The sequence below is a fragment of the Nilaparvata lugens genome, chromosome 2 (assembly GCF_014356525.2).
Source record: "Nilaparvata lugens isolate BPH chromosome 2, ASM1435652v1, whole genome shotgun sequence".
Lineage (NCBI taxonomy): Eukaryota > Metazoa > Arthropoda > Insecta > Hemiptera > Delphacidae > Nilaparvata > Nilaparvata lugens.
This window is the reverse complement of record NC_052505.1, coordinates 22,652,033-22,679,355: the sequence shown is the minus strand read 5'-3', so window position 1 is coordinate 22,679,355 and position 27,323 is coordinate 22,652,033. Positions and strand designations below refer to the sequence as shown.

Sequence of the window (27,323 nt, the reverse complement as noted above, 5' to 3'; positions counted from 1 at the left end):
TTCATTCTTTTATTTCTAATATATATATATATATATTATATATATATATATATATATATATATATATATATAATTTATTTACTTATGCATTCTATTAGCAATATTGAGATGATTACCCTTCGACAGGCTCGGGGGCAGTGACAGGGGCGGAGGCAGCGACAGGTGGGGCAGGGGCCGACGTGAAGGTGTGCGTGGGTGGCTTGACGTCGACAAAGAACGACTCCTGGTAGGGCTTGATGTCGGCGCGGGGCAGCGCCACCGGCGTGTATCTGCTCTCATTCGTCGTCGAGCTCACCTGCTGCCAACACAAAAACAAACAATTCAACAAACTCATATAAGGATTGCTCAGGATACAGTAACTACTATTATACTACGTGTACATTTTTATGTTCTCTCAAACTCCATCATTGGTTCATCATTTTTTCAACAAGTAATTGAAAACTGTTTGGGAGTAAAAAACGGGCTGCATCCAAAACTACCTGTATATTCTCTATTAGATGGAGTAAACCTTATACTACAACCTTCAACCTTAGTAACTTTCAACCTTATACTACTTCAACATCAAAGTACTTTTATAGGTGCGTACAGACTTGTGCACCACGCGCACGAACACGCGCATTTTAATTGAGTGTTTTGATCGTCTTTGAATACAGATTTCAGTTCAAGCTTACTTATATAAGTAAACTTGACTAAGAGACTGTTTCTATAGTGAGTTCCACGTTATAATGGCAGTATTTGATAAACATTGGTGTTGCTATCCTTGTCCAACCTTAACTTTGAGGGTTGAGTGTAAGAGAGGGCCGGCTGCGCCCTAACTCCGCCCTAGGTAAAAAATAAAGGCAGCGATTCTTTTCTATTCTATCATTCGACAAATCAGATAGCGCTATCCTTTTTTTCCTCTGCAACGTTGCCTGATCGTGCTTTACCAATGTAGATATTGTAACGTCCAGATAAATCTTCAAATTAATCAGAATAGATTCAAACAATAAGGAGTCATAAGAAAATTTCAACAGTAGGCGCCTAACTCTGTCAGTTTGGTAGGAGTTTTATCTACCAACTGCCGATAACAGACAGCACCAGCTCCAACACAATTGTTAATTCCATTCCCCCACCTTTCCCCAAACTGGTAAATACATGAGATAGTGAAAAGACAGACTCGTGAGTGAAGAGATGAAAAAGTGACATCGGAAAGAGTGGCTGCAATGTCGTGCTTGTCTCATGCCGGTCGTATAATGTCAGGTTCCTGATGGGAGAGCGCATCCCCGCAATCGATTCGAATAGCATGTGTGCCGGTTTGTGAGCGACTCATAACTTGGACTCTTGGTGAGTTGGAATATGTTATATTTTTCTGTGATTGCCAATTCCTTCATATAACCTAATGCCAAGCTTCAAGCCACCAATTTATTTTCATCGAGCTATCCGGAGCGATTAAAAATATTGAGCCTCTTTAAAAGTTACTGTCGAAAATAAATTTTTAAACTGAAATAATCACAGTTATTTTTCAATGAATTTAAAGTAAATCACAAACGTAATTCACCAATACAGGAGCTATTACAATCAACAAACAATTTAATCTGAACCATGAAAATCTATATTTTTTAATCATTGAAAAATATTTTTTTTTTGGCGCCTAAATATAATGATTTAAAAAAAAGAATGAACTGATGTTAATATTACACCAGATATACCGGTATCAGCTACCCTCTACAGAAGGCAGTGGCAAGGCAGAGAATCGGCAACGCTCTTTTTCTATCTTTCTCCACAGCCACTGTTTTTTTCGGATTGGTTTCTACGGTTTTGCAGATTTGACATCTAGTGAGATCGGACTCCCTTTATCGGACTACCATTATAACGTGAACCTTACTAAAAATACTGTGATACAATAAAGTATAATATGTAAGAAGTTGCCTTAACTTCGCCCACAACACTTGTAATATTTTAAAGTGTGTTAAATAAAGACAATTATCTATGTAAGACCGTGACAACAGATGGGGCCATAGTTGAGTGTTGTGTGAGCACTGACCGTGACAAGAGGTTGACAAGTGGTGGCAGAAGACGAGCGCCCTGTGCGTGGCTGAGTGGGGGTTGGGAGACCGGCTGAGGGTGGGGGCGGTGGTGGGGGGCGCTCAGGCCGCTGCAGTACACTGGCAGACGCAACGCCTGGTGTGGGTGTGCTCGGAGTGGTCGTCACACTCACCACCGTACTCATATCCACCGCCGCGTTTATTATGCTCTACAACAAATCCATTTCAAAACATTACAGTTGTGTTTTGAGTAATGTTGTGGTACTTTTCGATAATGAAAAACGAAAATTGAAATTTGTGTTTCTACTTTTATAAAAGTAGTTGACAATTTCAATTTGAGTTTTTCATCATAACAAAACAATTTAAGCTCAAGTGAACAAGTAACAAGTGAAGCTCAAGTAGATGACGTGATAGTCATACATTCTAGGAATAATTAGTCACAATCTTGGAATCAGTTTCCAAAAATTGTATTCAATAAAATCAGCTATTAAATATTTAATATACAGGTTTAATAGTCCGTTAGATTTTATGAGTGGCCTAGAAACCAGGCAAGATTGGCCCGGTTATGGAGTTCAAAAAATATTGTTTAAAACTTGTCTGTACACGTTCAAACGTTCATCCAAATCCAGAAAATAGAAATTCCTCAAATTGAAATTGCCTACACACTGGACGTGAAAATTTTGCCTGTCTACTGAATGGAAATTCAAAGCCAATGAATGGTGGATGGAATTCAATTCAATTAAATGAAATTCAATGTTGTTCAAGCAAATTGAAAAATAATATAATATAAGAATAGCTATCATTCATAAGACTTATAGGAATGATTCCTATTTGAACAAAAACTCATGTTTGAAGCTAAGCTTCATTCGTACAATACTAATAAGCAATTTCTTCTCCTAAATAGGATTCTCACTGTCCACCTATTGACCAAGGATTCGAGTGTCACTTCTTGACTATTCCATATGGATCTAACTATATATTTTCAATTTCACCAGAATTCTGATGAATGGGATTGAGTTTCCAGGTGCAATAGTAATGAACTAGTGAGTGAATTAAAATACATCAATTTATGTTGTGTACTGGTATTGTTCATAAGATTAGGGTATCTATACCGGTTGTAGATGTTTTTTTTCTTTTGGCAATTAACGTTCAATAATATTCACTGTCTTTTGAACATTCTGAAAATACTTCAATACTCATTGTGAATATATTATTTGAAACAAGGAATAACTGACCTGATTAGATATTTCAAGTGTCCTCTCGATTTCGCCGGACACGAGATCACCTATGGTGCGAGTGGCCACTACGCCCTGTGTGGCAGCCAGCTTCTCCTGAGATAGGTGCCTTCTCAACGCCAACTTGGCTGGAGAGACCTGTCAACATAAATTTATAAATTTCAAAGTACGCAATCAATGTTTGGCCTTCTATTATATATTGAGTGACTATTCAACTATTTCAAAAAAAATGATAAACAAATTTTAGGTATATTATGGTTTGGTTAGAAAAGGTTTTGATCAAGGTCTCACACAGTTTCCGACCTTTGAAATTTGATACGCATCAATTGAGCAACAGAAGATATAAAATAATTCAATCTGAAAATGACTAAGGTTTAGAAGCCTTAAAACGATTCTACAATAACATCCCTCTTTATCTGACCATTTTTTGCAGCTAATTCCGTATTTATCCATCTACTATATGGTAAATCATTGTAACTCTTCTTGAACTCTCAATAATACTCGATAGAGTTTTAATGGTAAGGATACTCATTCGTACTCCTTCTTCAAGAATACGAACTTCACATAAATCAAGAAAAATGTTAACTCATACCATTCTATAATTTTCATACTTTGTAAAATTCATTGAATAGTTATTCAATGGTTCAATTAAAGTTATTTTCTATAATGTTTATTATCATGAATTAGTTAAACGTGTATACTACTTAGTATACACGTCAAATATGTACTTGACACTAATAAAGAAGAATGTAAACTCATATCGTTCTATAATTTCCTATTCATACTTTGTAAAATTCAAAAATAGTTATTCAATGTAATAACAGTTACTAGTTATAAGTTTCTTAACATGAATTTGTGTGTACACATGCAAATATTTACTCAAGGGTGTGATCACATTGAATGCATATGAGCAAATACAAGCTTGGTTATACATGACCAAGCGTGCAGACAAAAAAAAATCTGGAAAGAGCATTACCTATTGCTCTTTCCAGATTTTTTTTTTGTAACTGAACTCGTGTACTTGCTAGTTGCGTTCAGTGTGAGCAGCTACAGTACATACACAATGGATCAAGTTTCAATGGCTCTTACCAGATTTTGTTTTTCGGCTAATGCATAATGTGGTGTGCACCTACTTGCACATACATATTCGACTCTAATGTGATCATACCCTTACTATTATTGAATTTATACCATTAATTATTATTGAAAACTGTAAACTAATGACACACTTGGAATGGTTAAAAATCAATTTCCAGGTCTCAAGATAGAAATTTATAAAATTTTAATGAAAATAAAAATATTATCTTATTTTTGTACTGGTAATCCAATTTCAGCTGTTTTACATCCATGAAATCAAGCCGGTAAACAGCTGATTGTAGAAAAATAAACATATGATTCTCATTACAGCATACTATACTGTAATAAAATCATGGTTTTCTTTACAGTCTAGTATGTTTCCTAATTCCGAATTTGGAACAGCAAAACTGGTACAAAAACCGCCTTTTAGCGCTCCAGGTGGAAGTTTTGTCAACTACAATCAAGGAATTCCTGATCCGAAACTTGTAAACTAGGTTATGTTTATAGAATGCATGTAGTAATGTCAGCACAAGCAGGTTATGTTTTCTGTTTCTCAATTATTCTTTTCTAGATTATTATGACAAAAAATAGTGTAAGTTACTTGGACGTGAATGTGTTTTGCAGTGCTCGAATGAAATTCGAGTCTCGGCTAATGCCTCGACTAGAAACATCATTCTCGCCTGCAAAACGGCCCTTCCCGTCCTTGTGACTTAATATATTATTTTATAATAGTGTATAATAATAGTGATAATATTAAAACTCACAATTACCTGTGTGTAGTCGGGCTGCTGCACATGCAACGCCGACAACTGCGCAGGCCTCGGCAGGGGCGGTGGAGGCGGCCAGCTAGCACCGGCCCCAGTGACGGGGGCGGTGATTGGAGGCGGCACAGCATGAGAGGCGGCGGCAACGTTGCTAGCCGACTGCTGCTGCTGAAGTAGATGCTGCTGATACATCTGATGCTGATGGTGGGGGTGGGAGTGCGGGTGTGAGTGGGGGTGAGAAGCATGTTGCATCGGGTGGTTGTGGTGTTGCGTCTGTTGCTGCATGTGATTGTGGTGGTTGTGGTTGAGGTAATGCACTGGTTGAGCTGACGAGACTGGTACACCAACTGACGGTTGTTCCACCTGAAATACAATCATCAGTAAATTAAAATTCAAAATTCTATGAAATCTAAAATAGGATATGGTGGAATAAAATATGAATCTATGTTTTCTGAGTCGCTGAATTCTTAGGCTCAATTCACACTTACGCGACTCAGGTCGAGAAAAGACTCGACTCTAGTCGAGAGCACGTGTTTCCAAATGGTGACACTCAGGCCAGTCGATTCTAGTCTCCGCGACGTCACCATTTGAAAACACATGCTCTCGACTAGAGTCGAGTCTCTTCTCGACCTGAGTCGCGTAAGTGTGAGTTGAGCCTTATTAAAACATTACAAATAAGAGTAAACTATAAAAAACGTGATATATCACTATAAAGAAGCATGAAAATGGAAAAAATTACAATAATACAAAAAACATTACGAACCACTACCCCAGAAGCTTGGGTAAGAACGTAAGAAGTAACATAATTTTATCAATAAAACAAATCTAACAAAATCAAACAATCGTTGGGTTTTAAATAATCACTTTTCATTATTTTTATAAATTAATTCAATATTTTTTTACTATCTCGAATTAACTAAAAGTAAATAAATAATCGAGAAACTAATTATTTCGAGTTTATTAATTATCTTGAGTTTTTGTTTTTGAATTTAGCGTTTTGTTTTGTATTTTTTGCATCTCATTGTTTGATGTGAAGGTTCTTTAAATAATTCAGTTTTAATTAATTATTAAGACGAGGTTCAATTGTTTATTGTATGATATACTGCGTTGAATAAATTGATATCTTATCTTATCCTACCTTATATTTGTTCAGTAATTTATCTATAGGACCATTGGATTCTTAGATATATTATAATATATTTTCAGTAATTTCTATCTACAGAACTATTGGATTCTGCAGTATATGGATTCTAGTCGCATAAGATTATTTGCTTTTCCTTTGTCATGTTTACTTAGTTATTGTTTCAATTTTCTAATGTTTAAGCATGTGTTTTTAAAAGTTGCGAATGAAGTCACAACTACCATACAAGTTCTCTTTACTGGATGATTGTGTCAACTATTTCAAATGCATTACAAATTAATCTATTTCTTATTTTGATGTATTTTTTAAGAATAGAGAAATATTTTAATAACTACCTGTCTAACAACATTAGTTCCATTGACATGATGCATCTGCTGCTGCTGCTGTTGTTGCTGCTGCTTCCTCTGCTCGTGGTCTTCATTGAGCACATGCGTGATGATGCTCTTGAGTCGGTCCTCAAAGTTGGCCACCCGAGGCGGTTCCTGGGGCGGCGCAGCGGCGGGGCGTCCATTCACAACATGATTACTACTTGTACTATGGTGATTGCTGCTATGGTGTTGTTGTTGATGATGACTGCTACTGTTTGTACTGCTGCTGTTGTTGTTACGTCCAAACTCATGGTGATGAGCATTACTAGCTAAGTTATGATGAGTCATACTCGAGTCATTGCTGTTGTTCTGATTGGCGTATGCGTTTGGTGTTGTTGAGTTGATGCTGGATTGACGATGTTGATGACTTCCTTTCGAACGAGACGATGAAGATGATTGGTGGTGGTGGTTTGACCTAGAATTGAAATCACCATCAGAATCAATTGATATATGATAAGAACATAATTGAATGCAGATATAGCTTAATTTTAAACGCATACTTGGACAGTATCTTTCTAGTAATTAGTGGTGGAGATATTGTGGTTTATAATGGAAAGTTGAACGAACGGTGTGGTAGAAAAAGTAAATTCGTATGTCTTTTATTAGTGGGGAGTCCCTTGCGGGAAGGCCCCACTTCACTTGAGTATATAATGGAAAGCGTCAACTAGACCTTACGACAGTCATACTTCCGGGACAGACAACTTAACTTACTCATCCGATTATATAACACGGGAGTGACTTGGCTAAAAACCTTTGTTCATATTCGGGTTTGAACCCAGGACCTTTAGCTAAGCTACGCTAAGGTGTAATGATTATTGTGGTAAATAGAACATAATAGACGCAATGTTAATAAACATCCAGGATCTCGAAAAATTATTGAGTTAACATACTTTTAACACGTACCTGTAACCTATTTAACACGTACCTTTTCAATCTATCTGTAGTATAATAAAGAAAAGAAATGAAGAAATGGTTAATAAACGTACGAGATAGGGAAGTCACGAATGACGCATCATCACGTCTGAATTACTCAACTGATTAACTTGTTAAGTGCAAAATTTCACTCATCTAGACTATGCTATATAATATTGTCAAGATCGAATTGCCTAAAACGTTTAAGGCTTACTTAACGAATTTTGAATCTATCAAATAAGATTGAGAATTATTCGTGAAATTCAATAGACGCTTGTTTATTTATTTATCACATTGTGTACAAATACTTAACATGAAGAAAGGCACAACAGGCTCATGCCCAAAACTGACCCATTTCCAATTTATACTATACTGTCCAAATCAAAATGTTGGTTGTCACTTTCACTTTTCAAAATACAATTTACGATCTTCAATACTCAGATTATACTATACTGTCATTACTGTAATTTTGAATCAAATATTTCAATTGTTGAAGTAGAAACTGTCACTCATATAGACTATGGAAAGTTGTCAAGATCTGATTGCCTTGGACGAATGTAGCTTACTTTAAGAATGGTGAATCAGTCACTGACCTAGCCTCGCCCCTGATCTTGCCGGCCTCAATCTGTCGGCCAGTCTCGAGTATCTTGCGCGCCAGTATCTCCGGGTTGTTCTCCTGTATCTTGCCGACATCGGGCACGTCAGGCCAGTCCTGCGACCTTGACCGATGCTCACGTGACTTGCGTGCCGGCTTCACTGCCCCCACCTCACTGCCGCCTCCCTTCGCTACTTGCTGGCCGAGCTCTGCGGGGGCGGCAGGGCGCACTCCTGTCTGGCTGGCCCCCGGCACTCCACCCACGCTCTTCACCGATATCCCGTTCGGAGGCATGGCCGCTGTTGAACGCTTCTCCAACGCTACCAGCTCAGATTCGATACGGGTAACCTGCAACAAAATCAATGTTATCTTCAATTAGGTAAGAAGGATCAATATTTTTATAGGTTTGAAAGCAAACTAAAATTCTGAGCTTTTGATTGGCATGAGTTTTACAGTGATCATCTTCCAAATTAAATTGCTGGAAATGTTAATAAGATTATTTTTAAATATTATCAATCTTCTGCTGAAATCACATAATGACATCATGACAAAGAACAAAATTTACAACTTGTCTTGCAGTTATCATGAATATTTAGAAGGAAATTTTTTCAAATATTTGTAGCAGTCATCCGAGTTTAAGCAGAGCTTTTCAATTTGGAATGTGTATCTTTGACTCCAAGTTACACAAACATCGATTTATGAACGTACGATTTTTTGTAATGCTTATAAATTCTATTAGATTGAACATAACTTGACAATTATATAATGTGCTAGTCAAGTTCCATTCCTAGTAAAATTTATAAGGATGGCAAAAATGCGTATGTCCAAAAATCGATGTGTGTGTAGACTAAATTATTTATTCTGGTTAGCAATAATCGAAGTTATCTTGAATCAGTTTCAAGTTGTAGGCTTAGTTTTAAGTTGTTTTTCAAGTTTGTAGTTGTTTTAAGTTGTTGTTTTAGTTTCAATCAGTTGTAGGCCAACTATTTAGTATAATGGTATTAATCCCGTAATGCGTTTGATCTCCTTATACATAATTTATTACTAAATCGATGGTAGAACTTAAATCAACAGATAAATAATGTAGTATAATTATCTCATTATGATGTATAAGGCTGTATTTCGTGGCTGGAGCTCAAGGCTCCTTCTTCCAGTCACGCCAAAAACTATTGTAATTTAATGAATATTATGTTTGTAAAAATATTTTTTGTATTTGGAAATAAATTCAATTATTATGTATTGCACAAAATATGCACATCATCAAAATAACTGAGCACCATGAATTTAATGCATTTTAAAGCAATGTGCAAATCCACATACCCATCCATAGACAGTCAATGAATGAATTGAAAATGAATATTAATATAATTTAAATGGAAACGAAATTAAATATTTGGTTGAAACTTAAAATTCGCCATTAAAATTCATTCAAATAATATTCTATCTCTTTTGTAATACTGCCTTCCAGTATGAATTCAAAACATGATTATTGTGTCCCCTACCTCATAATTGCAGTAAGGAGCAACTGATACAGGTTGTAATAAGCAACTATAACATAACAAATGTATTTGATAATTATTATTAAAAGAAAATCCAACATTATTAATTCATTAGCATTAGAGTAAATGCAATTTCTCAGTAATTTCAATGTGTGAATGTCTTTGAGTTGATGTAGAGGCGTGTAGACCAATAGCATACCTGAGACTGAAGCTTCTTGCGCCGACTCATGGTGGCACAGATCTCCTTGAGCAGTTGCTCCTTGGTGAGCTGCGGCTGTGGCTGCGGCTGAGCTGGCACTGCAGCCGATGCATTGGGTGCAGTTGCATCGGGCGGTGCAGCCAGTGATGCAGTTGACGATGCAGCTGCAGCTGCAGCCAGCGCTGCCTGGCTCTCGGCGTGTCGCTTCACCACCAGCCGTTGCTGTTCGTCTTCCAATGACGTCACCTGCACGTTCAGTTTGCTCACCTAAAGCAAAAACACTCGTCATCAAGCCTTAGCTTAAACTGATGCACTATATTTTTATGAAAATTATCCAACAATCAGTATTTACATTTATATCTCAATATGGACTTCCCATGTGCTTAGTTAGTTGTGGAGTAGTTTGTATTTTCAGAATGTATTCAGAATGTTTGTATTTAGTTGAATGCAGCTTGCTGGGAAAATGAATGGTATATCTTCTTGCTGCTGATTTTCCCGTGCATATTCTAAATTTACAGCATTTGGAGTTCTACGACCCAAGTTTGGACGTCGTTCGTACATCGGCATTATTATTGGAATTGAACTTTTGTGAATCAGTAGAAAGAAAATAGAAAAATAGATACCGAAGGCTGTGGCCAGCTTACAAATCTTCTCCCATAGGGATTACATGTAAACTTTGAAGGACCGTAGGAAAGAGTCCTGAAGTCGGATCATAAATTTGATAGGCCATAAACCTGCTCCTGAGCATAACAACCACAGCTACGAAAAAATCATCAAATTCGGTGCACACTTAAAAAAGTTATTGAACGTCAAAATTTGAGGCTCGATTTTTATTTATATAGATAAATATTTCCAACAATTAATTGTACAAAATACACTAGAAAGGAATGCTAGAATATGGATGTTAGAATGAGAAATTCATCTGCTTTGTTGTGATTTTGTCTCTAAATGTTTCAAATGTGCAATATTTTTCAAGTTTTGAATTTTTTGGTTCCTTTGGTACATTTATTTATTTATCTACTCAGTAATGTACAATTATTACACGTATATGAGAAGGCACAACAGGCTTATGCCCAAAACAATCCATTTCAAATTTATACTTCAGTCCAAATACAAATCTAGGTTAGGATAATGTCACTTTCCAATATAGATAGATATACTGTCACTTTCCAAAAATACATAGACCTATCATAAATAACTAAATTTCACAGAATTGAATACAATCAATAACACAAACTTTTGAATAACAGTTGAAAATTTTGAACCGAAATCTTGACACACCTTATTATTTATTATATTTCTTACGTCAACCTTCAAAATATTCAAATAACTATTCCTGGACTGAAAATAAGGAATGTATTTATTGATTATTGAGTCAGCGACCATTGATCATTCACTTATTATGTTTTGATTTGTTGTCGATACAGTAGTCACACATATTTATGTAAATATTTTTGTAAGTATTGAAAGTCAAATTTGATTTTATTTGAATATGACAACAACAAAACTGCATCTGGGAGTTGAATTTTGTTCCTAAATATTCCTTCTTTTTTACTGGTGACTGTGTCGGCCAAGTAACACATTCAGCAAAAGCAGGGCTCACTTATAATGTGAAAAACATCAATAATGTTTGTAGCTTATTATTGAATGGTACCTTTGCCTGCAACTCCTTGTGCCTCATGACAATCTCCTTGGCCTTGGCGAGCAGGTCAGTGGGCGTGGTCGCGTTGATGCCTAGCTCGTTCATGCGCGTGCGCAACAGTGCCACACTGTCATCAATCAGCACCTTGATCTGTTTCTCCAGCTGCAACGCGCGACTCTTTAGCTTCTCATTACGCTCCTAAAAAAGGCGAACATCAAAATTGTTAATTGAACATGATCGAGGTTATATGAGGTCACTATTACTTAAAACTTATTACAAATATATCTAATGACTCATTGTTATTTTAACTGGTATTTTCAGGTTTATTATAAGGCCAATACGGTATATTAAAACAATATATAAAAATAATAATACTTTAATATCAATTATTACACCCTTGCAAACCTACTCGAGATCCATGAGAGAACCAAGCTAAATTTTTGGTCAAGTTAGGTGCGATTTACTAATTTGCACCCATCGATAGTAGATAGATGATAAATTAATAAATAGGGTGCATTATCGATAGTAGTATTGTCATAGAAGCAGTGCACTCGTTTTAAAGTGTACCTGATTTGATCATATATTCAAATGCTTTGATCAAGCATGGTGAAACCGAGCTAATACTTATAATATTACAATATTGAAATTTTTATAAATATGATAAGAAAATTGTTACATGTGTAAACATGAGATTCACAATAGACTATCAGTGTTCAGACACTGAAGCGCGATTGAAGAGAAGTTGGATATTTATAGTGAGATCCACAATAAGCTGTGAGTGTTCACTCACCTTCTCGAAGAACAAAGGAGAAGATGTACAGAACATTAGTAGAACCGGTTGTGACGTATGGAGCTGAAACATGGGCAACTTTGAACAAGGATGAGAGAGCGTTGAGGTCATTTGAAGGTGAGGTAATTTTAAAGAAAGATGTTCAGAAGGATATGGGGACCAATATGCGATGAAGGAACCTGGAGAGCTAGGTATAATAATATGAGATTGACGAAGCAATTGGAAGATAAACTATTGTTCGTTCCATAGAGGCAAGACGAATTGAATGGTTGGGACTGGGGTGAGTGGGTGGGTGGTTGTGGTGAGAATGGGGGAGGAGAGAGGATCATTAAGAATGATGGATGAAATGATAATCGGAACTAGGAGAAGAGGAAGACCAAGAAGAAAATGGCTAAATGACATGTTGAGAGATCTCCGTGTGCTGAGAGTGGCGAACTGGCGGAGGAGAGCACAGGAGCGCGATGTATGGAGGCGCCATGTTGAGGAGGCCAAAGTCCACCCAGGACTGTAGAGCCAAATAAAGTAAAGTAAAGTTCACTGACCTTCTCCTGATTGATCTGTTGATCAAGGGTACGCCGGTACTGAGGCGTCTTGATGACGTCAACCATGGCCATGTACTGTTCGCGGAATATGTCAAGCAGCACTTGCAGCGCGTAGGGCGTCGCTTGCGGCTCGGCTGGGATGTCAAGTTCTGCGTGCACGTCGCGTGCAGCCACCGCAGTCAGTGACGTCAGCTGCTGGTCCACGCAGCCCGGCGCTGGCGGCAGCTTCTTCCCACCCATAGCTACGCACAAGCAAACAAGCAAATAACATTTATAAGAAGTCATATATTTAGAAGTCATTTTTTAGAAGTCATATATTTGGTTTAAATTTACCATACTATTTTATTACCTATTTTATTTACCAATACCATATTATTATTATTATTATTATTATTATTATTATTATTATAATTTTATGGCCTTCATTGGTCCACTGTAGTCAGTATCTTCCACCTTTACTCCGTCCTCTCTCAGCCCAATATTTCTTCATTCGTTCAGAAATTAATTTCCTTTCCTCGTCCGAAATCACTCTTCCCATTCTGTGTCTGACTTTGATCTGCAGTCTGGTCTGTTTGTCCTTCAGGATTCTGATGTTGTCCGACTTGTTCTTCAAATCTTCGAATGTTATATTCAACTCTCTCATATCCTCCTTGAGTTCGTCAATCCATTTTATATTTGTTTTCTTTTCCACAACTTTTCAATAATTCTTCTGCTTAGTCTGTCCTCCGAAGCTCTAATCAGGTGACCGAAGAAAGATATTCGATTTTTTTTTATTGTACTTGTGACAGGTTCAATTTCTTTGTAAACAGTTTCGTTGGAAGCTAATCTCCAGTGTCCATCTACTAGATAGTTCTTGTTAATACAGGTTCTGATGATTCTTCTTTCGATTTTTAGTAATTTGTCTATTGCGATGGTATTGGTAGTTTTAAAGATGGTTTCACTTGCGTAAGTTATTACCGGTTGAGTGACTGTCTTGTAATGCTTCAATTTTGTGGCTATTGATAGTGATTTCTTGTTGTAAGTGTTCTTTGTGGCATACTGTGCTCTTCTCAACTTATTCAGTCTACTGTCCCACGTTCGATTCTCATTGAGATTGTAGGTTATGATTTCACCTAGATATTTGAAACTGTCTACAATCTTTATTTCTTGATCTCCTATACGGATTTTCTTTGCAAGAGGTGGATCAGTTAGCATGAGTTCTGTTTTTTCAAAAGATATTTTAAGGCCAATCTTCTGAGAAATAGTCTGCAGTGTATCTATTTGTTTCTTTGTTTCTTGAATATTGTTAGCAAGCAGTGCAAGGTCATCAGCAAATCCCAAGCAGTTCAAATTTATATTATCTCTAGAAGTTCCAACTTTGATATTTTTTGGATTAATCTTATACCATTCTCTCATTATATATTCCAGGGCACAATTGAACAACAGTGGCGACAGGCCATCTCCTTGCCTCAAACCTGTTTCTACTACAAAAGATCTGGACAGTTCCCCTCTGAATTTGATCTTGGACGTTGTATTCGTCAGTGTACCATATTATTATGATTTACCATCATATTTTTTATATATTTGGTATTTAGTTAATATATATTTTATTAACGAGAATATCGTGAAGATTAACAAAGATAACGTCAATTATTAGTGTTTTATAGCTTGTGACAAAAAACAAATGAATTGAATTGGAAAAACAGAATTATTTATTATTTTTAATTGATTATTATAAAAAAGGATACAAATAATTCAAGTAAATACATTCAAATATTTAGGTATTAATTTTTTCCAAAATAATCTACTGAAATTCAAAAATTTTAATATACTGTATAGGACTGTCATTTTTGGGAATAAGCAACTTATTTGGACTATGTTATTTTTCTAGAAATAAGACAGATCAAACTTGTCTTTTCACAGTGTAAGAGATGGGAGTAGATGTTACAATAATACATCGCACTTCAACTTCGTACAACTTGGAATATATTTTTATTGAGTTACTTTACCTACTATTTGCTCAAAAAATAAATACATACACAAATGAAAAGTAACAGGCTACATGGTGGGGTTTGCTAAAATACGGGAGGATTGTTAGAATTTTCAACTACGGTTAACCATGTACTACGAAATCCTTCAATATTTGGGAGAGTAGGCCTATAAAATAAACCAAAGAGCCTGAAGGGAATGTGGGAATACGTGAAATAAGTTGATTAATTCATTGATTGACAATACTTGATTACAAAATTCGAGATGAATCAACAGGCATTCGCCCAAAACTGTTCCTATTCCAAATTATGAAAATAGCATATCATGTGAGAGTATTATTAATTTCCAACTGAATTTTCACTAAATTTCACAATTTTGAATCATGGTAAGTGTTTTAATCTTGTGATCTTGTGAATGTTTCCTAAGTAAATTGGACACGAATTTTATAAAGTTAAAACATAACCTTCTTTCTGGAGTAGTATGTGAATCAAAATTCGGGTGAAGAACAGTTTTGAGCTGTGCCTGTTGGTCATCCCCCAATTATTTTGATAATTGTGTATCTTGAATCAATAAATAAATAAATGGTAAGTACCCTCACCATTATTAGGAATATTCAAGCCAACAAAACTTAATGATAGAATAATCTTAGTAAGGTTGATTTATGAACGCACCTTGCGGCGAAGTGCTGAGCAAAGTCTGACTGTGCAAGAGGTCGAGTCCGGTGATTTTGATCTGCTTCTTGGCGCGTCCACGCTTCGGCCGCGCCTTGGTGCGTCTGCCGCCTCCGCCTCCACCCCCACCCATGCTGCCTCCACACGGCACCGACTGGCTGCGAACGTGAGACGCGGCTGGAGGCGGTTTGCCGGCGCGCGCTGGTAACTTCTTGTTGCCCAATTTCTTCGTCTGAGATTTTCCTAAATAAAAACAAAAACAAATTGAGATAATTTTATAGCATAGATAAGTATAAAATAGAATAGAATGACTTGTTTATTTGTTGACCTGGCGAAGTTTGGAAAATAATTTCCACTCTACCCGTCGTTAGCAAACAATACAATACAAAATATGCAGAGATAATGAAACAAATTGAAGCAAGAAATGACAATAAAATGTAATAAATATGAGAGATCAATATTGAATAATAAAAGTCTTAGAAAATGAGTGTTTTTAATAAATAAATGGAAGAAATATCGATTATAAAGTGGAATAATGATAGATAATATAAATTATACTATACCAATAAAAATGAAAATTTCCTTACTTTTGCAAATTTACGAATGAATGTCACACAAACTAAATTGTTAAGAGAAATGTGACTTATTTTGCTGAGTATGATACTCATTAAGTAAATAAAGTAATCATAGCCATAAATCAAAGGCCACACGATTATCCGTCGCTCAAAAATACTGAGCCGGGAAGACCGCATATTCCAAAGAAAAATAAAGATTTTTCAATAATTATTATTAAACGAAAATCCAAATTAAATGCTGTAATTCCCATCTAAAGATTTTTCCTAAAAAGAGTAAAATCAGGATACGTACTTCAACCAACGCTATCAGTTGTAACGATACTATAGACTACCAATAACTTCAAAAACGATTGAACTTTATGTATTGTTGGACGTGAACCCCTATGGAGGGGGGCAAATTGATTATTTGTGGACAGGTAACCTGTACAACCTATATGTGATGATGTAAGATTCATTTTTTATGTGAGGAGATTATGATGATTCAAGAATATTTATGGATGCGCTATGCAAGTGATGTACTCATAATTGAAAAAACACAGTTTCAATTGTTAACATAATAAATGTGGATGTGACAAAATTAAAGCTGTGTTTTTTCAATTATGGAAAGATTCCACAATGTCAATTCTCATTCAACAAATTTTATCAATGATGTATTCATATTTAGCTACCTATTATTGTCAGTTGTATCAAAATATTCAGATACAGTTTATATAATTGTGTATAGACTGAACTTCAAATTAAAATTGTAATTCATTCTTCTTCGTTTAAATTTTGAAACTTATCCTATAAACAGTTTGAAGAATACTCTTCACATGGTCTAAGGTATTTGGTTGAGGAGCGAGTTACTAAGATAAGTACAAGAGTATATCATAAACTAAGTGCATAAATAAAACTATATGGAAGCTTACTGATAAAAAATAGAGAGGAATAAAACATTCAGTACTATAATCTATTATTTCTTAATTTTTCGTTGACAATTTTCATTATATCTTGCAGAGTTTTATAATTTTAGTGAGATGATAGCTTACAAGATGCAAGCTTACTGGTAAGACAAAAAAAATAAAACATTCAATATTATTTTCTTAATTTCTAGCAGATAATTTTCCGTATATCTTGCTGAGTTGTATTTTTGTGATTTATTATCAGCTAATAATTTTCAGTATATCTTGAGGAGTTGTATGATTTTAGTGAGATGTTAGCTTACAAGATGCAAGCTTATTGATAAGAAAATGAAAAAGAATAAAATATTCAGTACTATTGTCTATTATTTCTTAATTTATAGCAGATAATTTTCCGTATATCTTGCTGAGTTGGTTACTGACTTGTCTCGACCAAGATGCAAGCTTACAGATAAAAAGGAATAAAACAATCTATCATGTGTTAATTTTTAATATATATTGCTGAGTTAGTGAGATGTTTTTGTAAGTTGGTTACTGACTTGTCTTGACCAAGATGCAAGCTTACAGATAAAAAGGAATAAAACAATCTATCATGTGTTAATTTTTAGTATATATTGCTGAGTTAGTGAGATGTTACTGACTTGTCTCGACGACGTCAGGCTCGTTCTCCTCCTCTGAGGAGTCAATAGGCGCAGGCTTGGCAGCGATGTCGCGACGCCGACGCTCGCGCGATCCATAGCGCTGGTCCGAACCACTGGCCGCTCCACAATCGGCGGCCGCCTCTTCCACATTCACACCATTCATTGCTGCCGCGTTTATTGCACTCTGTAATACAGCAACAATTTATAATCATTACAAACGGCATTACATTCATTATTCCATTCAATCCTTTATTTATGCAAAGGGAAATTTTCAAGATTTATTTTATTCGCCATATCAGGCTACAAAATCAGTAGGCACGTCATACATTATGGTTATAATTTATTATAATAAATTTATTAAGTTACAAAAAAAAAAAAAATGCAATCTTAATTTCCAACATAGACAACAATTATGTAAACTTTCATTAGTACAAGTGGAAGCATAGATAAGCGTACAGGAATGCATGCTATTGTATCATCAAATAAATGAATAAAGTTACAAAAAAATGCAATCCTAATATCCAACAAAGACAATAATTATTATGTATACTTTCATTAGTACAAGTGGAACCATAGATAAGCGTACAGTAATACTATTGTATCGACGTATGCTTCCTCCATGGTGAAAAAAACTTTTACTAGTCGAAATATACTTCGATGAATGGCTTCTTAATAACACATGGAGTATATTTAATAGAGGTCTTGAGGTGTGAGAGTTATCAAGGATATCGAAACCTATTAAAAATACAAGCACGCTATCTGACTGAATACAATCTGTAAATTACCATAAGTATTGATGATTAGTATTAGGAGCAATATTGTTTTTATGAGACTATTTTTTCATGTGATGAGTTAATTATTATTAGTATCAGATTCAATTATTTTTTAAACTAACTATTCTTCTAATAATAATCATGCACAGTATTATGGTATCTTGATGGATCAATTTTTTTGTCGGAATTCAAAAGACAGATGGCAAATAAATACAATATATGAAAATAAATTAAACAGTACCAGAATAGAAATTGAATGCTAGAGAAAAATAGGAATAATCGTAAAAAAGTAAAAGGGAAAAAAGTTATGTAATATCATGGAGAAATTAACGAATCAATTATATTGTGAGTTTGTACTGGGAGAAATTTACACTATTTGAACTTAATATCTTGCCAAATATTAAATATTGACGAAACACTTAGTCACGTTTTCCAACTGAAATCAATCAGTTACTTTCAAGTCAATTAAATAAGAGTTAAGTTACATTCTTCTACAAGATAATGGAAAAGAGAACCATGGAGGAAAGTACAAAATGAGAAGAAAGTGTAAAGACATAGCATTTACTGCTATGATTTATTTCATAGCTAATTATAGGATGAATTTGTGAAAATATGTTAGCTTGTTACATTTGTTAAAACAAATAGGTCATTCAACCTTTGAATACAAACAGTCTAGCAAGGTCTGATTGAATTTGTCAACAGAGACTGATTGTTTATCAACAATCTAATGGAGTTCAAGTTCATTAATGTTGATAAAACATACAAATACGGAACTGAATTACCTGATCAAAACACAACGCAAAACGAAGAATAATTTTAGGTTATAACGTAATACAAAAGATTACACCAGAGAATAATAAATTTTATGTAAAACGAAAAAAGAACTGGAATGATGAATACACGACTCAAAAATACAGTTCTATTAAACTAGAGAATACTAATGAAAAGGAAACTTCACTAAATAAAAATCAAGACAGAAACAGTACTTTGGATTGAAAATTTCGATAAGGCCTTTGATAATAATTTCAATTAAGCTGAAATGAGAGAGATAAGAGAGATGAGGTCGATTCCTGATCAAGACCATTGTAAACAAACTGGGCATGGAGAGGAAAATTCATGTAAAATCACGATAATTGACAAGAGCTGTGGAAGAAGTAATAATAAGGTACCTCTCTGATAAACATTATCAGACTTTTGATAGAGCCGACCTGATTTCCAATTCATATTTACTTTGGGAAATAAAATTGATATTAATATTAGGCTAATGTTGAAATTAAACTTCAGAGAAGTGAAAAGCATAAGCAAGATTGTTTCAGAAATGCAACATCATCACACTAAATTTGGAATGTAGTTAAAATTTATTATAACCAAGAGAGTAGTTTTTTAGATAACCAAGATAGTAGAAGAGAAGATAATAATCCAATTTAAATTATTTATGACTGAGATTATGAAAACTTGACGCAGATTGTTATTGCAATCACTATAAACTGAAAAATTAGTTGAGAGACGAATGAAAGATAGCCTCTGGATTTGATTTAAGAAGGAATTCATCCTTTCAAGTAGTTTTAACGCGGCGTTGAATCTATGGAATAAGAGGGTTCTGAACCACCAGGTGATTAACAAAAAAAGTAACCAACAGAGCCCAGTTGTGTAAACAAATTCCAACGCTAACCAACATATAATAAATAAATCTTAGCAAGTGATGTAGATGATTGTTTCAAATTGACTCACCCTCGATCTGGGAGTCTTCAACTTTTGAAAATATCTTTCCAGCTGATTATGAAACAGAAGAGAAATGTTTTCAAGTGATTAAACTAAACAAATTTGTAACAGAAGTGGTAAAATTAAGAAGACAAACTTAGAAATAGATATGGATGAGCGATAACTTAAATATTGATCTAATTAACACAACTTAATAAATTATACTTAAACACATTAAACGAAATAATATAATTATTTGAAACTGATTTGGATTAAGAAAAACATAAAATTACATAATTTTTAATGTAAGTACTAGAGTTAGAGACTGATTAAACTAGCAAAATTGCAAGAAATCATCACTCTTCTAGATCTTTACTTACAGTTGATGTTCAGTCAATGACCGACTAACACCCTGCAACAACTAAATATCAATAAATTGATTAGTTACGGATTGATTGATGATCAAACAGTAACCCTTGTTTTGAAATGTGACGATAAAAAAATCATACTAATCACCAAAATAACAAACAAGATATAACATTTGTAATTATTCATTATGTTGCCATTAAAATCTCTATATTCTGTCAATAATACCTAACGTACATTGTAAATTACCGTGATTCGAAAAATTTTGAAATTTTTTTTACTTTAAACGACGTGATTCTGAATAACGCTTGGTGAGTTTAGAGTGGAGTTCAAGATTTCAGGCAGAAGAATGCTGATGTGCAGTGAAGTGAATTAGGCCTATGAGAATAATTTATTCAATTTGAATTTCGAATATATGAGGTGGAATAAGAATAAGCAAATTAAAGCATCCAATCATTGTGGTTTTCAATTCATGTATTTATGGAGTTTTCTTCACTTATTTTAATGAACGTGGTTATTATTTTAGCAATTATTGAGTATTTAAATGAGTAGATTATCGACTATTGAAAACGTTTTAGCGATCCTTTATTAAGAGATAGATTGGAATGAAGAGTAATTTAGCTGTATACTTATTAAGTCACAAAATACCAACAAAAATTATCATTTTGGCATGAGGTTGACAGAGATGGACTAATACTACACATCAGCGAATTATTATCAATGGTGTATATATGTATTTAGCACGTAACCGAACTAAGCCAAATGCTAATTTGAATGACATAACTGAATCAACTACCTAACTAAATTGACCAACCAATCAATTCTGCAGTAGACAGTGAAACTATAGATTCTCTTATAGCTAAATCACCATAAGTTAGGAAACTGATGTAAACTTTCAAGACATGAAAATAACCGTTAATTGACAGCTCTTTTTCAACCATAATTTGGGAAAAATATTGAAATACTTGTTTCTACAGCTCAATCTTATCCAAACCATTATCAAATATAATGTAAATGAAAGACACTTTGGCATCACATTAGTACTTGATACAATGGTCATAAATGAAAATTTCTAAGACTAATCTCAACAATAGTTAGTTTTGTAAACAAGACAATTTCTAAAATTGAGCACAAAATCATTCATTTTGCTAAGAACTCATCTTCAGCTTAAAGCCTTTTTGCACATCATTGTTAGTTTCTCGATCTATATCCTGAATGTTATATCTGACTAGACTGTATGTATCCTACCCCGAGCGTCATCTATTTTTGAGCTAGAAGCAATCCTATTTCTCTTTGTTTAGCTACTGAATAACAATGATATAGATCGAAGAGTGAAATTTCAAGTAGCACACATACCTTAGTTCTATCAATAACGTGAAGATAATAAGAAACAGGTTTGCCAGTCCACGATACAGAGCCACGCAATGGTGACATTTCAGACACATGCATTATCGTCCCAATATCTGCAACAAACATGTTTAGTAAAATATTAGTTTACAAAATAAAAACATTTTAAATCTGTACCGAAAAATTCTATTCAAGCCAGATTCCAAGCTCTAAACAATACAAATCAAATCCGAGATTCAGCAAAGGATAACAAACATAGAAAAATTATCTTGGGGTAAATATGCATTTTTTTGAAATTTGAAATTATGCATATATTTTATGTTAAGTAATTTGACTAACTTGTATATTATTAAGAATAAGAATTCAATTCAATATGAAATATAATGAGTAAGTCTTTGTCATCAAAGGTTTCTCAGCATTTTGTTACAGAATGAAGATCTGAGAAAATTTATTCAAGATTTATAATAGCCAAACAACATGAGGAATTTAAAATTTTTCATTAAGAATCAAAAGAAATGCTGAAAATTTATATTTTAGTTAAGAGTGCTATCCAAGTGAAAAAGGTTTTGACATTGGTTTTATGGAAAGCATTGATGTCAAGTGTATTTGTTCAAATCAGTCAAGAGTAACGTACAAGAAACCTTTTGTTGGGTCTGAATCAAGTTCAGTCGTTACAAGAAAGTTTGCTTCAAAATTAGTTATTGATACTTGTTGATAATGATCAATGTCATTTCAAATGTTTGTATGAAACATTAAATTAGAATATCTATTTTGATCAAATTACGGGAACAATAAATCTTGGTCATATCAAATAGGTTCGGCTAAAGTTCAACAGTCGTGAGACTAGACCTCCTCACCAAAAAATTTTGGCGAATGCTAAGAACGCATTTGTACCGTGTTCAATGAGATTAAGGAGAGATTAGTGTAAGGTTTGAAATGGCTAAATTCTGATATTATTCATTAATTAAATACTGTTTATCATTATAAGATTCTTAAAATGTATGAATTCAGGGTTACTTATTTTTATTTAAAAAATAGTAAAACGTTTATTTGAAATTTATTTTTAACCTGAAGATGGTGTGAACACTGAAACTAGTTGTTATAATTTATATTTTAAATCTATTTTTTATTAATTTCAAAAAAGGGTACTACAATTCTATTTTATAAACATTTCAAGATTATACACTCTCAAATTAAGTTCATACTTTCAACATATTTTACACATGCGTCAAATCTCGAGCGGGTGGGGCTTTAATATCAATATAAAAAAATATTCAGAATTTAGACCCATGAATACAAATTCCTCAGGTACTGGAATTTCATTTATATTCAAATTTCTCTAGAAAGATAGCAAGCCGTCCATCAAGTAATGCTTCAAGACTTTTCGAGATGAATTTCACTATATGGGCTATGCCTGTTGTCTTCTCCCAATCATATTATATAGTAATAATGATTTCTGATTTTCAATGGGATGAATAAATGAATAAATAAATATACTAACCACTGAGGTTGCGATCAGTGATGCGAAAGTTGAGCGGACAGAACGACTTGGAAGACACAATGCGCGCGCCGTCCTTGAGGTCAGCAAAGCGCTCCTTGAGCATGTGGTCGACGGTCGGCCCGAACGCAAAGTTGTTCACGAACACGATGGTCGCCGTCACTATCTTCTCGCGGTGCTCCTCACTCAGGAAGTCGCCCTTGATCAGTTCGTACTTGCCAAAGTTTTTACCATACCAGCCCATCCATTTACGAAAGTTATCGTTCATATCCTGCACAAACACAAATAACCAAATCTCATTACAGACAAAATATCACTTTCACTAGTGTCACTATGTAAGCTTTGCTTTCGATTGCAATATGTTTATGAATTACAGACAAAATATCACAAGTAACGCTGGGTAAGCTTTGCTTGCAATTACAATATGCTTATGTTACAAAACTATCACAGTGAATATATAGGCCCAACTGTATATGCTAAATATAAAAAAGTGACGCTATGTTAGAATTCTATTGCCATAAATGAATGTTAATTGAGCTTAGATACAACTAATTACAGCTCAAAACTATACTTTACAAGCTCATTATTTTATCCTTATGATGCAATCGAAGCAACCGAACCAATTTGCTTTCCCAGCGGTTCATAGATTAGAAATTGAAATATAGTATAATTATTATAACAAGTTTAGACAAAAAACTTATCCTGATTCATTCATTTTGCAAGCTTTCGTATATCATATTCATTTCAAACAAAGAATCATTCTTGGAAGTGGAACAATAATTCACCTATTCCTATCTCTCAGTACTCAATCATCATTTTCATATTATGGTAGCAGAGAACTGAAAATGCAAATAATTCTTCGAATGTACGTGACTGAACACGATGCTTTACTTTATTAAAGCCTATTTTCAATATACAGCAGGAACAAAAATCTTTAAACAAAGAAGTCTTTCAACACTTTGTATCTTGAATATTTATATTTTCATTATGACGGAATCTGAGAGAAAAAATTAAATCTACAACGCTGAGCTTGTCTTACTCAAATCACGCAATCAGCGTCTGAACAAGATTAGGAGAGAATTCATAACTTTCAGGGAAGGCCACCTACCGTCAGCTAGAGACGTCTGAAGTTCAAATTTTTGCTTTCGAATTATTTATAAAAAGCTATATTACTCAGTATTATAATAAATCGTTCCTTATCATAATAATTAAGTTTACTGGAATTTGAGGCCTCTGAAAACTACAAGAAACATCGAGATCTCCAAAGTTGCGGGCCCTGAATACTATTTTCCCATCACTATGCTCATGTCATGGTAAATCACAAAATCAAGGTATCGCCCTAGGCCAGTGACCTAGGTGCAAAAGAATGTGGGAGACATGCCTGATGGATAAATATATTTACAAATAAATATATAGATAATATATTATATAAATATAAAAATACACATATGTATTACATTTTTTTTAAAAGTATAGTAAATTAGAAAGTTTCAAAAAAAACTTTAGATTAAGTATAGAAAGAGTTTTGTGGTACTTGCCTGTGCATACTTGGATGGAACGTCAGCCTTTTCTACTCCGAAACATATTTTGCAAGGAGTGGCAGCAGCCATTTGTAGAACCACCTGCCCGACACCCGAACCCAGGTCCACGAACACATCATCTTTGGTGATTTTAATCTGATCTATCATCTGACATATTAGATCGTAGGATGTCTCTCCATACACCTGTGCAACATAACACAACATTAGCATCCCTCATCACAAACAATTTGAGAATACAGTATTAAAAGAAGGCTAGTTATTTTCTATAATAAATAATTGAAGTTTTTTATTAATTCTGAAAAATACTAAGAAATCGAATATAAAGTTTGAAAATATTCAACTTGAAATACTGAATAGGCTAGTGGCTAGTCTATGATTATCTAGAATGCCGATATCTTCTATCTCCAATAGAATTGGGTTTCCAGTGAGGAGCACACTGATATAGATACGTAGCCGCCTGTAGTGAGATTCAACTTAATGAAAATGGCATGGCAGCATATTCGCCAAGTTTATTCTCCCTCCGCCTTCTATAGTAGATAACTGATAGAACTGGTATATCTGATAATTATATGAGGGATATTCACAATGTTGGAGTTGTTGCTGGCTAAGTCGAGCTATTCGCTAACTCCTGCTATTTGTCAAGTCTGTGTTAACTCAATGCTATTGTAGTACATTAGAAAAAAATAGCAGACGAGATTGCATATAGCGCAGGTTCAAGTCCGCTAACTCTAGCTAACTCTGTTAAAACGGCGGTCATATTTGTTTTGGTTGTATTTGGTAGCAAAAGTGAGGTTAAAACTTCGATTTACAACAATTATCCGCTTGGACCGCTATTGCAGTTAGCTAATAGCAAGGTCTATAGATACAGGTCATGACACTCGTGTTCCTTATGGAGCGGCCATTTTATGGGGTCTTTATGGTGGTATATTTGAAAATCCAATCTAATTCAATTTGCTCGTAACAAAATTATGCATTCTAAAAACAACATTCTGGTTCAAATAATATGTGAATTCAGGATTTCAATTTTTTAATAATGAAATTTCAATAATAAATGTTCAATTATTAATTAATTCATTATAAAAATTATTCTTATTCTTGTATCTTAAGGATTATGATTCATGAGGCATTAGGACAAGACAGAAATATGCGAGGCCAACTTCAAAAAGAGTTTTAAGTTCCGGATCAATTAAATCTAAAAATCAACAATTCAGTTCCTAGTTGGAATCTAAATATTATTATTCTGTCGGAACAATTTATTCTACAATTCAAAGCCAAGCAATATCCCTTGTACAATATAACAAAATAGCACATCGTGTTGTTCAATCTATAATGATAACAGGTGATAAATTTGAAAATTGGTGAACTAGAACCCCATAAAATGGCGATTTTGCAATGCATCACGGGATTGTGTTATGACCTGTATTTATAGATGGTTTTAGATGGGGCGTTCACAATCCAGAGTTATCAAATAGCACTTTAGCTGGCTAAAACAACATTGTGAATACCCCTAATATTAATTGTTGATTCTTGTTAATAATGGCAAATTATATCTGCAACCTGCGACATATTTAATTCGCCAATAAAATATGTTTTCCGATTCAATAATGTATGTTCATAATAATTGGAATTGAATATTTTGTCAGTTCATTATACTGCTACATAGTCTACGAACAATTTCGTTGGATAAGAATAGAGCTGCTTTGTGTAATGACAGACAATGGTAGCAAACCAATGTTAACCAGATGCTGACTTTATTTATTTATTCAGTCATGCACAATTATTACACTTATATGAGAAGGCACAACAGGCTTATGCCCAAAACTGTCTCTTCTCAAATTTTTACTACAGTCCAAATCGAAATCTAGGTTCAGCTGCTGTCACTATAACATGATGAAGCTATTTATAACATGAATCTCACAATATAATGTTTAAGAATGGATGGTATTATCAAGGTTGTTTCCTAACACCTTTTGAATACAGAGTCCGGCATAAAAACCTGACGATTTTTGAGGCATGATAATCAAAGTATGTTCCGTAAAATTAAAACATGTAATATGTCAAATTAATGATCAAATTTTGCAATTTTCAGTGAATTACATAGATCACTCACAAAGTTTTTTTTCAAAATTAAGTCATCCAAATGTTTTCAGTTACTTTTCACACACTTAATTCTAAAATATGCCACTGCTCTCACTCAATCATCACAAGTGGAATTACTTAAATTTCTCGTTAAATGACTTCCTCTAGTTCTGTGGATTATTGGCTGCCCAATAACGGTAACTTTGTTTATTCACAAATACCGACGAATGAAAATAATGTGGCTAGTCACTCGAAAGAATAATGGCATCCTGGTTGACATTTTCGAGAATGATCTGGTAAGCGGCTTTGCGATGTGCCCAATCATTTGCATTGAGTTGTTACACTAACATTATCTTATACGGATGGAATTTTAAGTCGGAATCAAGAATTCAATCAAGCTTCAATTACAAACGCTCGATGTAATCTTGACCACGATATACTGACTACTGAAATGGCATGAATGAACCTGTCGATGT

General features: G+C 34.3%; 1 protein-coding gene across 6 annotated transcripts in view; it reads right to left on the bottom strand.

Moving 5' to 3' along the window:
- The window catches only part of LOC111046533 (histone-lysine N-methyltransferase, H3 lysine-79 specific), an 85,895-nt gene that overhangs the window by 16,046 nt on the left and 42,526 nt on the right, over positions 1 to 27,323 (bottom strand). For 3 of the 6 annotated variants that reach the window (XM_039420813.1, XM_039420818.1, XM_039420819.1), the window contains 15 exons: positions 24,766 to 24,951; positions 23,231 to 23,498; positions 21,739 to 21,845; positions 20,047 to 20,088; positions 17,543 to 17,726; positions 15,428 to 15,670; positions 12,789 to 13,030; positions 11,469 to 11,654; positions 9,815 to 10,081; positions 8,115 to 8,464; positions 6,577 to 7,024; positions 5,101 to 5,463; positions 3,260 to 3,397; positions 2,024 to 2,233; positions 117 to 298 (listed from right to left, as the gene is read on the bottom strand). In XM_039420813.1, coding sequence (XP_039276747.1) covers positions 117 to 298; positions 2,024 to 2,233; positions 3,260 to 3,397; positions 5,101 to 5,463; positions 6,577 to 7,024; positions 8,115 to 8,464; positions 9,815 to 10,081; positions 11,469 to 11,654; positions 12,789 to 13,030; positions 15,428 to 15,670; positions 17,543 to 17,726; positions 20,047 to 20,088; positions 21,739 to 21,845; positions 23,231 to 23,498; positions 24,766 to 24,951 — 3,416 coding nt within the window. The remainder of the gene's footprint in view (positions 1 to 116; positions 299 to 2,023; positions 2,234 to 3,259; positions 3,398 to 5,100; positions 5,464 to 6,576; positions 7,025 to 8,114; positions 8,465 to 9,814; positions 10,082 to 11,468; positions 11,655 to 12,788; positions 13,031 to 15,427; positions 15,671 to 17,542; positions 17,727 to 20,046; positions 20,089 to 21,738; positions 21,846 to 23,230; positions 23,499 to 24,765; positions 24,952 to 27,323) is intronic. The other 3 variants (XM_039420814.1, XM_039420815.1, XM_039420817.1) reach the window with 3 other exon arrangements.